Here is a 16,347-nt window from a genome sequence, read left to right on the forward strand (position 1 = left end):
GCTTCAAGGAACTCTTAAGGAACTTTTTAATTGCTTAAGGAACTTTAGTTTTACATAGTTTGGTCACTCCCAAACAAGACAATACAGTTGAAATAATGAAAAAAACATTAAATGTGTAAATTTTCTTTCCTACAAAAAAAAGCAGAGACACCAAAATAAATAAATGAATAAATGCATATGTAAACAACTTTGTTCTTTTAAACATATATGGCTAATATTTTATAATTGTAAAGTAGTACTGCTTTTGGCGGTGTGGGAGGATTAGGCTTGTTCATTGTGTATTTTCCTAAAATAGGTGTGATTCATGAGAGAGAGAGAGAGAGAGAGAGAGAACACTAAATAAGTGAGTAATTGAGTTGTTTTTCTTTGGCATGTTAAAGTCATTATAAGACACGTGGGCACACATCCTCAGATGCTCAGACATGCCTTCCCTCACAGCTCAAAGCATGTTGTAAATCTCAGATTTCCTCTGGAATCCCAACAGTGGACAGTATATGTTTTTTTCATTAAATTAGTCCAATCACTGAAATGAAAAACACTAGTTGAATCTAATATAGATACTTGAATTATTGTAGTAGACAGTGTAATATGTGTTTAAAGGGTTGTCATCACCCCTTCAAATAAATATATTTAGCTGCTGACACAAATGTGCAAATGGACAGACACTGCTTGTCTTGTTCTGGTAGAGAAGAATGAAAAATAGGACCCTCTGGGCAGATACACATGTACTTATTGGCACTGTTACTAATTATAGTCTTCATAGGCAAGTCAGTTTACTCTGCAACCAACTTTACAACTTTTGCACCACTTATACAATACCAGCCTTCCATCTATTTGAATGGAGAGAGACACCAAAATATTTGTAACATTTCAACAACATATTTAAAGTCTGACAAAAAAACATTTGGCAAAATAATTCACCAAAACTTAATTTGTTGGTTTGTTCTGGCTGCTGCTCTTGCAAAGATTTCCTCAGGGAAGGAAGGCTTCCACACTAGTAAGCTGACCCTTCTTCACTCTTAGCAATAAGCTGATTGGCTCTTGGGGGCTCTGGTGAGCATCTCATGGAGTAAGTCGCACTCTAGTCAACCTCTCTGCTTTTATTTAAATAAATAGTGAAAAACTTCACTTTTTGATACAAACGCAGTGGTGACAAATTGTTGAAACCTCAATGAGTATGAGTAAATCTAAGAAAAACATGAAGAAAGCACAAAATCCATTGCCCATTGATTAAGATTCATCGATGGACTCCAAGCTAAGTAGCCTTAGCAACCATGCTACTGGTGCTAACCGAGTCCAGGATGAATCAGTGGAACTACGGGGCAAAGGAGAAGATTTCTCTGCTAAAAACTTTCTTTTGGCGATTAACAAGCTAGACTGTTCTATGAACGCTCAGTTTAATGTGCTAGAGGCATCGTTATCTGGAGTTCAGACAGCTCTGGAAACAAACTCCTTCCACCTCACAAGTCTAGAAGAGACCTGCTCGGGGAATGATACTCGCATCTCCTATCTCGAACAGCTCTGTGCCAACTTAACGGGCGAGAATAAGGATCTCAAAGCTGATTGGCTCTTTTTGTTGAATGGCGAAACTTGATCTTTAAACAGATGCTAGGTTGAGCATCACAAAAACTTCTATCTTTCAGTCATATTTGTAGCAGTGGTTGTTCTCCTCATTAATAACATCTTTGGGGATAAAATACTTTTGGGTGAATGAGTTATGAGTTGGTGAATTTGGGGTGTTATCAGGTGGTAATTATCCAAACACTGATATCTCTTTTGTCACTATCTCTGAATGCCATCAAATCCTCACAGCAATGCTTTAAAATCTAGTATAAAGATCTCTCTGGACAGTAAAGTCAGTTACTACAACAAAATCAGGATAAACTCTTTTTTAATACCTTTGATTAAAAAACAAAACAACAAATAAGCATGTGTCCCAATACTTTTGTCCTTTTAGACCCGTATAACCTGATCAATTTAAATTGTATCAGCCAGTATGATTATACAGTGCATTATCCGTCTCTCTGCTCAGTCTCTGATTGGTGGGTTTTTGTCAAGAGTGATGACATCATGTTCTGTCTGGGACACTGGTGCTAAATATAGACCTGGCCATTCAGAGAATTGGGGAGACAGGGCTGGATGAAGGGAGAGAGATGGATGAAGGGTGTTTCTAGCTTTATTCTCTGCCTCTGATCTTCCATCCTGTTCTGATGTTTGTTTAGATAGCTCACTCAGTTTCTGAACCTGATCACCCCAGATGTGATGCACATGCTTTGTACTCTATATTGAGAGCCTAAAGGCCTGTATGACCTTGATGGTAACACTGCCTCCTGCAGTATTGAAGAGGCTGTACCAATAGCATGGGTAAAAGGTTACAGTGAAGGTTGTCTGTTTGGTTATATAACTCATGTCATGGCGAATGGATTTTCCTCTCATGAAAGAGATTAATGTAGTAAGGCTATTATAATGTGTCATTCACCACCCAGTCCAGACAGTCCATATATGGTAACCAGACTGCAAATACAGTATATCACATTTTAATGTCTCCTGTGATCCTGTGATGTTGCAACATAATCACATGTTAGGTCTACAGGAAATGTTTACCCATTCACATTAAAGTTATAAGTAGTGTTGCATTCCTGACTGCTTTTTGAATGAGGCACAATACAGTACATAAGTAATACGTAAGTTATTTACATATCATTTTTTTATTTTTTTCTATATGGCACACCTTATTATAAGGCACACTATTAATAGACCAGAAACATTTATTTTCTGGTTTATTTTTATACATAAGGCACACCGGAATGAGTTGCAATTTTAAACAGACTGTAATTCTTAAAATTTTTCTTTCAATGTAAAACGAGTGCTGGATGTTAATCTACACAGATTTCTCTTCTGAAAATTGTTTATTTAGGTGAGTAAAGCACTTCCCTTTATTTACAGTAAGCTTAGATTTCCAATATTTTAGGGTGGTTACCAACAGTGCTAGCCGCGGTTAGCAGCAGCGCATAGTGCTAGTGTTCCGGTAAGCCAGGATGCTATCAGCTAGCGGTTCGTTTCACGTATCTTGTTTAAACATGGTAAACTCGCAGACTACAGTCCGATATACTCACATCACCTAAATGGCGAAAGTGCTAGTGCTTCTGTTAGTAGCTAATGCTAATGCTGCTCTAGCCTCGTAGCTGGAGAAACTTCACTGAACTTTATAATGCTGTACTTCAGCAGAGTGGCTTTACTGCTCCTTACAACTGGTAAAATTCATACATAAGGCACACTGGATTATAAGGCACACTGATTTTGGCAAAATTAAAGGATTTTAAGTGCAACTTTTTCTGTTTTTGGGCCATAAGTAAGGGAAAAATAACAGTGCATAAAACTATAATATAGACCCTTTAAAACAGCATTATGTGAGAATAAGGGACCTAGCTTAGACCCTGCGAAGGGTGCATCGCAATGCTGTGATGTAAAAGTGATTGTATAGCTGCCTACTGGCACACACTATGGGTTTGTGCTCTGCTTCTTCTACATGTGTTTGTAACAAGCGGGGCTATATGCTTTTTGGGCATGCGCCTATGTTGACAATTGATTGCAAATAAAGCAATTTTCTGAATGTTGACTATCTAGGTCTGTCTGTCTAGGTTGTATTTAGTTAGCGCACCTGTACTTTCCATTGCCAATATAGTAATACACCAGAAATTTATCTGAACACACACTGACTTAATTTCGAGACCATCACGCCCATTGGCGTAGATATATTCACAAGCACCGTTGCAATTTACACAAAGCAGGCAGAATGCAGGGTGTAGTATAGTGCCCTACATCTTCTCCAGGGATGCCCATGCATTTTTAAACAACATAATGCAAAACCACATGCTGCACACATTGCAAAGGCTGAAGAAGAACATGATACAGGCACTGAACTGGCCTGTCTGCAGTCCTGACCTTTCCACAATAGAGAATGTGTGGAGAATTTTAAACAGCAAGGACCCTATAGCATTGTACACTCTGATACATGTTTGCAGAAAGAACTGGTTTAAAAATGAATCTGAAACATTAAATCGTTTAGGATCCTTTGTGCCAAAATATTTTTTAAGTGTTGTTGGAGAGAATGGCAACATTACAAAGTAGTTACAACAGTAGCTTTACTGTTACAACTTACTTTAGAATGTGTTGCATGCCTGAAATTAAATAAGGAAGGCATATTAATGCAAAGTGAAATGAAACAAAACATGAAATATCTTGGGTTCATTTTGTCAACAGTGAAATAAAAGTAAATGTACAAAACCATGCCTGTAAGACATGTAAGAAATCTGCTTTTCCATACTGTCCCAACATTCACTGCTTTAGGGTTGTGATTAAAAATATTATATGAGCAGTAAAATAGTCAAAATAAAGCTAGAAGCTTTCCATAATGTTACAAAAATAAATGTTTAAAACATGGAGGCATGGTGTGTATAGCCTTTAGTGTGTAGAAGCCATTCTGACTTTTGTATCTTTGTAGCATTAATTCTTTGCCAATGTAATTCTTCCCGTATCAGTTTTACACAGCCTCTTGTGCTCTTGCATGCCAGCCTTGACAGATCAGATTTATGTAAGAGATAGCAGGCAGTGCTCTGTAGGTCATTCATGCCCTCTACACAATAACAGTAGCCTTGGCAAATGAGGCACAAACACAGGGCACAACCCAGGCTGAGAGCAAACTGCCCCTTATAATGTATCTAATGTAATTATAGAGAGAGAGATAATTAATGTGGCCAATAATAGTAGATCATGTTTATTTGGTTGCAGTTTGCAATTTTGCCACTTGTTTGACAGATTGTGTCAATGCTGGTCTGAACCAACATAGTAAGATGTTCTAACCCAGGCACTGAATCAGACACTGGTCTGCCACTAATTGCCAAAAGTTATCCACTACAGCTGTACCAACTGTTTTCTTTCTTTTTGCTGTCTAATTATTATACCAGTCGTATGCACACTCAAATAATAATTCAGTTTTGTTCATTGCAAGCTGATAAAACTATGGTATTTTGATTGTAATGTGTTGGTCTTGTTTAATTAGCCTATATACAGTATGAATTATAAAACCTTTTTTTATCAGCAATCGTAGTTAATGAAAAACAGCCTTGTTCAGCAAGTGTTGATGGAATCGTGTAACATCTTGGAACCAGCGCTGTAAAGCCCACTAAGTGGGCATGTCACAGCCATCCTTCAGCCACACTCTCCCAGTTGTGAATGGAATAATTCAGCTGGCCACACAATACATTGATTTCCCTTACATGGATTCCCATTATATTTACCTTATATTGAAAATTGCAGGGTGTTCCTTTGCTAATTTGAGAAGAAAAAAAAATAAGTTACAAAAGACATGGGATTCACCATTGTTAAGAACACAGGTACGGAATATTTTGCTGCTTAAGAAGATGTTGTGACTCCAGCGTACATTCTTCTTAGGAAGTTTCTTAAGAACAAATTTACGAACATTCTTAAGAAGATATTGGTAAATGAGGCCCATTGTCCTACAAATAGCTGTAAACATAGTTCATCCAGCAGGAAGTGTTGCATTGCACTGCTGTTCAGAAAGAAGTCACCAGAAACAATAATAAAAAAAGAAATTGACGAATATGTGCAAATCATGAACATATTTATTGAGCTTCACATACAGATTAGGTGTTTTACACATGTAACACAACCTACCAGATGAGCAGTGATTCTTAACTGGTGGGTTGGAACCAAAAAGTGATTGCAGACACATTCTGGGTGGGGCGCGGACAGCTTGTAAAAAACAAATATATTTTTAAAAAATTTTAAATAATTATATGTATAGTTATCTGATTTTGTACTCGCTTTTTATAACGAGAAAAAAGACACAGAGAGTTTCTTACTAATGTACTCTGAATGCAGAGATATGCAGAGAAGGGAAATATCTAATTTTGTGCAATTTTGATATTTACTTTTATACATATAGTTGTCATGTTCCTCCTCAGTTTCTTAAAAAAATGCTCTTAAATTCATTTTGCATGCATATTTATGTTTAAGTGGACTTGGTTTGTATTCTATAAAAGTGGGTCATGACTTATTGACCATAAGAAAATATGGGTTTGGCTGTAATGAAGACCAAAGGTAATCTGGCATTGTAAGAAATTGCACCCCACACCATGACATCAGACTTAATCTCATACCTGAAAAGAAACCCTTGATCTTATTGCAGACCACAGTGCTTGCACTCACAGATTCATTGGTTGTCCCCACTAAAACGAAGGCAGGACTCTAAAGATATCCCACTGCCTTCTGAGTCACTCCATGACTCATTTCATTTCTGTCAGTTGTCTTTTCCTGATGCAACTATTTTTTAAAGATTATAGTGTGAATCTAGATATTAGTTTTAAAGCTGTATTTTTGCTTGTGATTCTGCTGTTGTTATTGCTTGGCTGCATTTGTTTCCTACGTTTATCGTACTGGGAACAGTGTGTGTGTGTGTGTTTTTGTGTGTTTGTGAGTGCGTGCGTGCTGTGAGTGTTGGCAGTGTGTGAGGTGTTAAGGGCAGTAAGCCATGCTCTGCAGTAAGTGCTGACTCAAGACTTTCAGCTTCTAACGGAGATATTGTGTGAGTGGGTGTGGAGGCATAACTCTTTTTGATCACAGGATTTCATCGCTGATCCCTTCTCCACTCACACACACACACACACACACACACACACACATACACACAAACACTGCTGCAGAGAACTGTTGTCCCCCTGTGACTTTACTGCCCATCTGTGTCCTTATCTGCCAGATGCCAGACTTTATCTTCTCATCATTTCTCTCTTTCTCTCTATCTCTTTTTCTTTCACGTTGTTTCCCATTCCCCTGTACAAATTTGTGCAGATTTTAAAATTTAAATGATTTAAGATCTTGATGCTCACCTACTAATCTGTATAACACAGAAAAAATCACTGTATTAATCCTTGCTGTCTCTGAAGAATAATTGAATATTGTGTGGTCTCACTGTTTCATTTTTCATTTAGAAATCAACTTTATGTAATGTTTCCAAATCAAGAATACTAGAATACTACAAAACTGCAAATTATTTTATTCAAATAAAAGATGAAATCATACATTTGTTAGATGTACAGATATAAAGGTTAAGACTTTGACTATGCCATTCCAAAACCTATTTTAACCAATGTTCAATAGATTAGCTTGTGTGTTTGTGTACCATTGTCTTGTTGCATGGCCCACTTCACTTAAGCTTGAGCTTACAGAAAGAATACCTGACATTCTCTTGACACTGATCTTATATAGATCATCCAGGGAGTTACAAATAAATAAAGAACACCGTATATAGAACTGTGTCCATAAAAATACTGGGCAAGAGTCAGATCCATGATAACATGGAAACCATTGCCAACCAAGAAAATGCATGTCTCATGTTTACTAAGAAACACTCACACAGTCCTCTTAAACTCATCTTAAACCATGTTTGTGTTATGGACTGATGAACCTAACAAAAGTTCTAACATGGGCCATGTTTTTTTCTGGCTAAGCATCAAACACTACTTTTGGTGGTAGCATGTGTTGATGGTTTGGATATGCTTATTTGTACTAGGTAGAAACCTACAATTCAGCTCTGTATCAAAAGCCCTCTCCGGGCGGGATATCATCTGTGATTTTATTTCCATCTGGGAAGACCATGCATGTGCTTTCTCTCAGATGTCCTCTAAGAAAATTACAGGCAGAATTACCTACTGTTTTTCGTTAAACAGTCCTCCGGTAATTTTAGTCCCTTCCGAATGAACATCTCTGAGTTTAGTCACCTCGCGTTTAATAAAATAGCTATTTTCCCAATGCCACGCACCATAATTACACTTTGGGTGCGCGTTTCCACAGAGATCCACGTAAACACAACAGTGAGTGGAAATGGAGGAGCTACTGAACGCTATGTCACGTGACCGAGAAAGCCAAAAACTCACTGGTCCTCCTGTTTTTTCAATTGCAGTCTGGATGCAAGAGATTTATCACTGAGTAGAAGTGTGAAATTGTTTTCACAAACGTTCCCTGAGAAACTAATGCCAAACGGATAGGGCTTAAGAATGCTTCAAGAGAACGTCAGGTCTTATGTCTATCAGCTAAAGCTAAATCAATATTGGGCCATGCAACAAGACGATGATCCAAAGCACACAAGCAAGTCTGGATGTCGTGTGGTTTCTCATACATTTACAGTACATACTGTTTAAATTATGTCTAAATGTTTGAGGGCACCACTTAGAATGCATTCAGCTACTGCTTTTCTAGTCCCTGTAGACAAGTATTACCAATAGATTAGGTCTCTCTGGAGCCGTTAAACAAATATGAAACTAATTAGGCACTGTGCCAAATACCAGGTGTAAACTAGAGGTGTAAATAGCCCCCAGTGTTCAGTGTTGAGTTGTAGAAATCTAACTGTGTTTTCTGGAATGATGGTACTCTATTCAATACTCTTGGGATGGGGTGGGGATGATCATTCGGCATTCAGATTATGACGTCACTAATGCTCTAGTCTCTGAATGCAATCAAATCCTCACAACAATCTTATTGGATCTGGTAGAAGGCCTGTCTTGGAAATGCATACACTTAATTGCAGTATACATGTCATTTCTCTTTGTCTGTGTTTCTTTCTCTGCCCCACCATCCTCATTCTATCCTCTGCATTTTCTGAGACATCCAACCACCCACCCATCAGCACACACACACGCACACACACACACACACACACACACGTAGACAGAGGGTAATCGTTGAACAGATCTCCCCCCTCATTAGCACTTCCAATCTCTTCCGCTATAGACGTCATCTGCCGGAACATCTCTGCCATTGCCACCTCTTGCTGTGTGTGTGTGTGGCTGCGAGTGTGTGTGTGTATGTGTGTGTGTGCGTGTGTGCATGCGCTGTATGAGCATCTCCCTGCAGTGGCTGTCTCCGCATTAGCCTTTCTCATTCTCTCTCTCTCCCCCCTTTCTCTCTCTCTCTCTCTCTCTCTCTCTCCTCCCTCTTACCTCCTGCGCTCTGTTCCCGCCCCTCCCTGAGCAGCCGCAGCAGCCTGTGTGTGTGTATATGTGTGTGTGTGTATGTGTGTGTGAGTGTGTGCGCGCACGCATGCTGGCCGGCCGGATGGAGCAGTGTGCCGGCACTGCAAGGTGACTGGGCTGAATGGTAAGAGCTTTCAGCTGCATGAGGGGACTGCTGCTGCTGCTGCAGCATCTCTTTTATTCTTCTCATCTCTCTCTCTCTCTCTCTCTCTCATTCTCATCCCTCTCTCTCTCTCTCATCTTCTCTCTCTCTGAGCAGACGGAGGTGGACCTGCTGTCCTGTCTCCAGCGCCTGTTTCTCAGCTCCAACAGCATCAGCAGGTAAGAGAAAAGAAAAGTGCTGCTGTTTTAACCCTCTCCTGCCTGAGACATGTGCTTGGGCCCCTGGAATCGCCGCAGAGGAAAAGTGCTGAGGCAGACAGCTTTTTTTCTCTATCTCTCTCTCTCTGTTTCTGTCTCTCTCTCTCGCCCACGTGTAAGGGATTGCACTGTATTATGAGCAGTTTCGGTAACCATGGTAAAGTGAACGAGGGCGTTTCACTTCACTGTCAGTCGTGTCAGGGTGAGGATGGTGTGGTTGCTAAGGAAGTTAGCAAGCCTGTGGATGTGTGTGTGTACAGTACAGAGTACTGTGTGTGTGTGTGTGTGTGTGTGTGAGAGAGAGAGAGAGAGTGAGAGAAAGAGAGAGAGTGTATGAGCAGATCTCCCAGCTGCTGGGGCTGCCTGTGTGTATATTTATATTTGGCCTGTTTTTTTTAATCCACCATGGCAGCCCAAATCCTTTGTCCTGGATTTTGCACTGTCATGCTGCCACCATCCACAGCTTTGGATTTGTGGCTGGTATGAAGTGAAGCTGAGGCAGAGAAAGAGAGAGAGGGAGAGAGAAATAGAGAGAGAGAGAGATTGAAAGAAAGGGTGACTCTGCACTTTGTTAGAAGAGGATGGAACAGCGTGGGCGTGGTGGGTGGGGTGAGGGGCAGTGAGCGGTCAGCCCCAGCAGGCTTGATCTTGCCCTCTTGGGTTAGGCTCAGAAGCTCACAGGCTCAGGCCTGTGATTTAGGGCCCATTAGTTTCAGACTGGCCTGAATAAGAGCTCTCAGAAACCTATTAACAGTCTAGAGAAGGGAGAGAAAGGCATATTTTGTTCTGTGTTTTATTTATTTCTAGGACCACAAAAAATAAATAAATATAAGACCACTTTAAAATGATCAGTTTCTCTGACTATAAACAATGAACCTTTCTTTCAAATTTAAAGTAAAAATATTGTCGTTTATTTGCAGAAAATGAGAAATGCTCAAAATAATGAAAAAAAAAATGCCATGCATTTAGACCTCAAATAATGCAAAGAAAAAACAAGTTCATATTCATTTAGAAACAACAACACTAATGTGTGTAATACTCACAACAAAAAAATCAGAAATCAATATTTGGTAGAATAATCCTAAACCCTTGTTCTCCACCAGTCTTACACACTGTTTTTGGGGGACCTTTTCTACTCCTTATTCCACTTCAGCTTTGTTTGATGGTTTGTGATCATCCCTGTTTCTCTAGATTAATTCCAGAAGTATTGTTGTTTCTAAATGAATATAAACGTGTTTTCTTTGCATTATTTAAGGGTCTGAAAGCTCTGCATCTGTTTTGTTATTTTGGCACATTTTCTGAAAATAAATGCTCTAAATGGCAATATTTTTATTTGGAATTAGGAAGGAATGTTTTCAGAAGTTCATTGAATAAAAAAACAATGTTCATTTTACTCAAACATATACCTATAAATAGCAAAATCAGAGAAACTGATTCAGAAACTGAAGTGGTCTCTTATTTTTTTCCAGAGCTGTAGTTCTATGAAGCTCTTGGGCCATCTTGCACTGGTCTTTTGATGTCTATTCACATATTTTAAACCATGATTAAGTCAACATATGGTAAAGGTAATTGAAAAACCTTCAGCTTGCATCTCTGGTGTCCATTGTGGATTTTGAGTAAAGTTTCCTCAGGTGAATAATTGACAGTCATGTACTTCTGCAGGTGTCACTGCACAGTAGAACTGTGCACCATTTGTCTGCTCAGTCTTCTTGCAGTCAAACAAGGCTTGAATTGCCTTTCTAGCAGTCATATAATCAGTGGCAAGGAAAAACTCTTTTGATCAGGAGATCGAAAACTAAAATATCTGGTCAGATAGAGCTAAAGACGTATAGAACACACAGTTAATGTGAATACAGTACATATGTGCAGGTGTGAAGATGTGAGTGAAAGCAAGATGCAGGTTACAGAGTTACAGTGACAGGGGTTTAACTGGTGTTAAGTTGATTCAGGCCAAACAGTCCCATGAGGCTTAGAGGTGAGTGGGTGGGGAGCTGGGACAGAAAAGCAGGGCATTTTAATGCAGGGGCGAGACAACAAGAGGAAAAAACAAAATGGTTATAAGAGTTGGGACAGTGGCAAAAGCTTAGAGGTGCTCATGGCTTTTAATTGTTGAGACAAGGCTTGAGGATTCAGAGAATTTATACACCTTTAGAATTTGCATCACCTGACAGTTCGTAAAGCAATAGCCCTTATAAACTGACAAAGGCCTGAGACCTCTGTAAAAATGATCTTGAAGCTCAAACCTCAATCTCTTAGAGCTCAAAGCAAAGACCTGCATGATGCTTCTTACTTTGTATAAAAATTGTATAAAACAGTAAAAATACACAAATTTAGCTTAAAATGTTGAAAATAATGTTACATTTTTAAGTTTATGAATTTTGGAAGTCAGTTTATCTTCACCACCTGTCTACCATCCATCCTTTTAATCATTCGCAGTATGATATATTTAGATATTTAGAAATTTGTTCTGGGGCCCCAAACATGGCACCGTACTTGATTTAATCAGGCAGGAATCTGCAGTCTGTGCAGTTTGGGCTGTGTCTTGCTAAAACAACCCATATCACAACACAGGGCTTACAATTCAATATATCCTGATATATTGTGATGCAGAAAGCAAGCTCATATTATGGGTTTGTATAAAACCAATTTATTTGGGGAACAATATTTATTAAATACATTTATATCAATAAATATAAAAAAGTTGACTTTTTAAACAGTAATAACTGTGGCATCTAATTATACAGCACTAAATGAACCACTGTCTGCCAGTAATCTTAATTTACAAACTGATCATTTAAAATCACAATGTGTTTTTGAAAATGGATACAGTATTTTTTTTCTTACAGCCCTGCTTTCAACAATAAATGTGTAATTATGTTAATCCAGTATAAAAAAATCATGAGTGAAGTAAATGGCCTTCTCAGATTGGATGAACCTAGGGCTTCCTCAAAAATCCAGCAGCTCTGACAGAACATTGACATGAATATCCAACCTGTGAACTATCATTCTGAAGTAACTATGGAACTACTGGACACTGTTTTAACAAGTCACTATCAAATTAGAGTGACATGCCAGAAGTCATGGACTAAAAGTATTTTTTTAAGATTTATTTTGAATTTTCTTTCATTTTGGGCTGATTGTCCCACCCATTCAATTGCTACTCAGCTGTGTATCCCCCATCACTAGGGATGCTACAACACAAGGAAGGTGAAGACTAGCACATGCCTCCTCCAACACAAGTGAAGTCAGTCAGCCACCACCTCTTTTCGAACTGCTGCTGATGCAGCATTACCGAATAACATCACAGCACACTCAGAGGAAAGTGCAGCGACTAGGTTCTGATACATCAGCTTACAGACGCCTTGTGCTGACTGACATCACCCTTTGGAGTGATGTAGGGAAAGAGTGGCATCTAACAAACCAGAGTGCTCTCTCAGGGCACTGACAGCTGATGGCAAGCTGCATGACTGAGATTTGAACCAGCAATCTCCATATCATAGTGGCATAGTTAGCCTGCTGCACCACTTGGCGCTCGGGCTAGGAGTATATAAATGGTTCATAGAACACTACCTCAGGGATGGCTTGGGAACAACCCACACCTGTGTAAGTTGAGAAGTGAAATCTTGTGAGTGAGGCTGAACACTGTGCTGTGTGCTCATGGCCCAAGAATTATTGCATTTTAAGTTGTCTGATAGTGAGTGTCAGATGGATGGGAGTTAACAGCTCTGAAAAAAGTTAAGAGACCACTTCAGTTTCTGAATCAGTTTCTATGATTTTGCTATTTATAGGTTTGTTTGTGAAAAATGAACATTGTTGATTTATCCTATAAACTATGGAAAAAATTATTCCAAATTCCAAATAAAAATATTGTCATTTAGAGCACTTATTTGCAGAAAATGAGAAAAAGCTAAAATAAAAAAGATGCAAAACTTTCAGACCTCAAATAAAGCAAAAAAAAAAAAAAACAAGTTCATATTCATAAAGTTTTAAGAGTTCAGAAATCAATATTTGGTGAAATAACCCTGGTTTTCCACCTGGTATCTTGCATAATCTCCTCAACCAGTCTTACACACTGCTTTTGGGTGACCTTATGCCTTTACTCCTGGTGTAAAAATAAAGCAGTTCAGTTTGGTTTGATGGCTTGTGATCATCCATCTTCCTCTTGATTATATTCCAGAGTTTATCAATATGGTAAAAACAAAGAAACTCATCATTTTTTAAGTGGTCTCTTAGAGCTGTGCATTATAGAAAGCATTGGACAGCACAGTGGGTGGTAATGATTGTGACCAGCAGCTTCAGGTTAGATTTGTCTTTGTAAACAGAAAATTGACTCTGGCAAAAATAACATTCACACTGAATGCGGGAGGCCTCACATGTATTGTTCTTTAGCTTCCATGTTACATGACACAAGTCTCTAGTTCACGTCTAATGACACATGATTGTACATTCCTCAACTTTCACTGATAAAGTAATTCACAGTTAGTATTTAGACACTTAATGGTATGTTTTACTTGTTTTTTAAAGATGTATAAGTATGGGTTTCTGTGTGTGTAGTTTTGATGAGCTGGCCTGTCTGGGACTCTCCTGCTCTCTGTGCGAGCTCACCCTGGATGGGAACCCAGTAGCTCAGGAGTCATGCTACAAACAGGCCGCGCTGCGCTGTGTGCTTCCACTCCGGCTCCTGGACATGAAGCGCATCACCGTAAGTCTGTTTATATGTCTTTTTTTGTGCACATGCATTTTTTAAGCAACTAAATTAACTAGTCATGATTTTTTTGTGCTTAAGTTCTGAGAATGGTTCGAGTCATGGTGTGCAAACCACACAAATACAGCATCTACAGCTCTGGAAAAAAATAAGCGACCACTTAAAAATAATGAGTTTCTTTGATTTAACCAAATTGAAAACCTCTGGAATATAATTAAGAGGAAGATGGAAGATCACAAGCCATCAAACCAAGCTGAACTGCTTGAATTTTTGCACCAGGAGTAAAGGCATAAAGTTATCCAAAAGCAGTGTGTAAGACTGGTGGAGAGGAACATGCCAAGATGCATGAAAACTGTGATTAAAAACCAGGGTTATTTCACCAAATATTGATTTCTGAACTCTTAAATTTTTATGAATATGAACTTGTTTTTCTTTGCATTATTTGAGGTCTGAAAGCTCTGCATCTTTTTTGTTATTTCAGCCTTTTCTCATTTTCTGTAAATAAATACTCTAAATAACAATATTTTTATTTGGAATTTGGAATAAATGTTGTCTGTAGTTTATAGAATAAAACAACAAGTTCATTTTACTCAAACATATACCTATAAATAGCAAAATCAGAGAAACTGATTCAGAAACTGACGAACTAAAGAAGTGGCTTCTTAATTTTTTTCCAGAGCTATATGTAATATACCGTATAAAGGCATTGAATTACATTTTAATCTGACAGTGTACTATTTTTGCAAGTTAATCATCAAATTTGTAAAATGATGTGCAGGTGTTTGTGTGCCGTGATGCAGTGCCAGCCTTGTGTTTACTATGATTAGAGAACTGCAGCAAAGCTGCCTCAAGCACAATGCCTGTTTATCTTGAGGATCAGCATTTGACTTCTAATTGCTTCCGTTTACACAATTAAACAGGCCTAATCTTCCACAGTATAAGATTTCACTTTGATCGCAATCTTGTCTGTATGTATAATAACATAGTATGTTGTATTTTGTGCAAACAGTTTAATGATAGATCGCACTGATTTTGCCTGTTTTGTTGATGTGATTTGTAACAGAAGAATATATTGTATCTGTGTTATTTTTTAGCAAGCTGTCTATAAGTATTAGTATCTTAAACTAAAGGTTTGAGATCTTGAATGGTATGAAAAAGTTTGGCCACCCCTGATAATGTTCATGATTTCCTTTATAAATCATTAGTTGTTTGGATCAGTAATTTCAGTTAAATATATCATATAGCAGAGGAACACAGTGATATTTGAAAAGTAAAATGAAGTTTATAGGATTTACAGAAAGTGTGCAATAATTCTTTAAACTAAATTAGGCAGGTTTTTTTTTTTGAATATTTTCAGCATTAATTATTGAAACACAAAATTAGTTTAGTAAGCTCATTGACCCTTGACCTACATACACAGGTGAATCCATATACAGTGAGTCCAAGAAGTATTTGATCCCTTGTTGATTTTCTTCGTTGGCCCACTAATAAAGACATGATCATTCTATACTTTTAATTGTAGATGTATTCTTACATGGAGAGACAGAATATTAAAAAGAAAATCCAGAAAATAAATCTAAGGAATATATATTAATTGATTTGTATTTCATGGAGTGAAATAAGTATTTGATCCCTTAGTATTCATTAGCAGTTCTGGCTTTTACAGACCAGTTAGACACTCCCAATCAACTTGTTACCTGACCTGAAGCCACCTGTTCTCACTAATCACTTGTGTGAAAAACACCTGTCCACAGAATCAGACAGATCACACAGATTTCAAGTCTCCAGCATGGGTAAAACCAAAGAGCTGTCACAGGACCTCAGAGTCAGAATTGTTGACCTTCACAAAGCTGGAATGGGCTACAAAAAGATTAGTAAGGTGTTGGATGTGAAAGTAACAACTATTGGTGCAATTATCAGAAAGTTTAAAGAGTATAACATGACAATCAACAGACCTCGGCCCGGTGCTCCAAAGAAGATTTCGCCTCGTGGGGTGGCAATGACGCTGAGAACGGTCAGAAATCGTCCTGCAACCACTCGGCAGGAGTTAGCAAATGACCTGAAGGCAGCTGGGACCACAGTTTGCAAGGAAACAATTGGCAACACTTTGCGCAACAATGGATTCACATCCTGCAGTGCCCGAAAGGTACCCCTGCTGAAGAGAGCACATGTGGAGGCGCGCCTCAAGTATGCCAATGATCATTTGAAAGATGAACCAAGTTATTGGGAGAA

The 16,347-nt window shown here is 38.5% G+C and overlaps 1 protein-coding gene and 1 long non-coding RNA gene across 3 annotated transcripts in view; one reads left to right on the top strand and one right to left on the bottom strand.

Moving 5' to 3' along the window:
* Positions 1-16,347, bottom strand: part of LOC125804591 (uncharacterized) — a 349,596-nt gene that overhangs the window by 92,648 nt on the left and 240,601 nt on the right. The window lies entirely within an intron of this gene.
* Positions 1-16,347, top strand: part of LOC103024138 (leucine-rich repeat-containing protein 49) — a 78,259-nt gene that overhangs the window by 20,046 nt on the left and 41,866 nt on the right. For both annotated transcript variants that reach the window (XM_049483620.1, XM_022679832.2), the window contains exons 9-10: positions 9,310-9,371; positions 13,965-14,112. In XM_049483620.1, the coding sequence (XP_049339577.1) occupies positions 9,310-9,371; positions 13,965-14,112 (210 nt within the window). The remainder of the gene's footprint in view (positions 1-9,309; positions 9,372-13,964; positions 14,113-16,347) is intronic.

This window comes from Astyanax mexicanus, chromosome 9, assembly GCF_023375975.1.
Source record: "Astyanax mexicanus isolate ESR-SI-001 chromosome 9, AstMex3_surface, whole genome shotgun sequence".
Lineage (NCBI taxonomy): Eukaryota > Metazoa > Chordata > Actinopteri > Characiformes > Acestrorhamphidae > Astyanax > Astyanax mexicanus.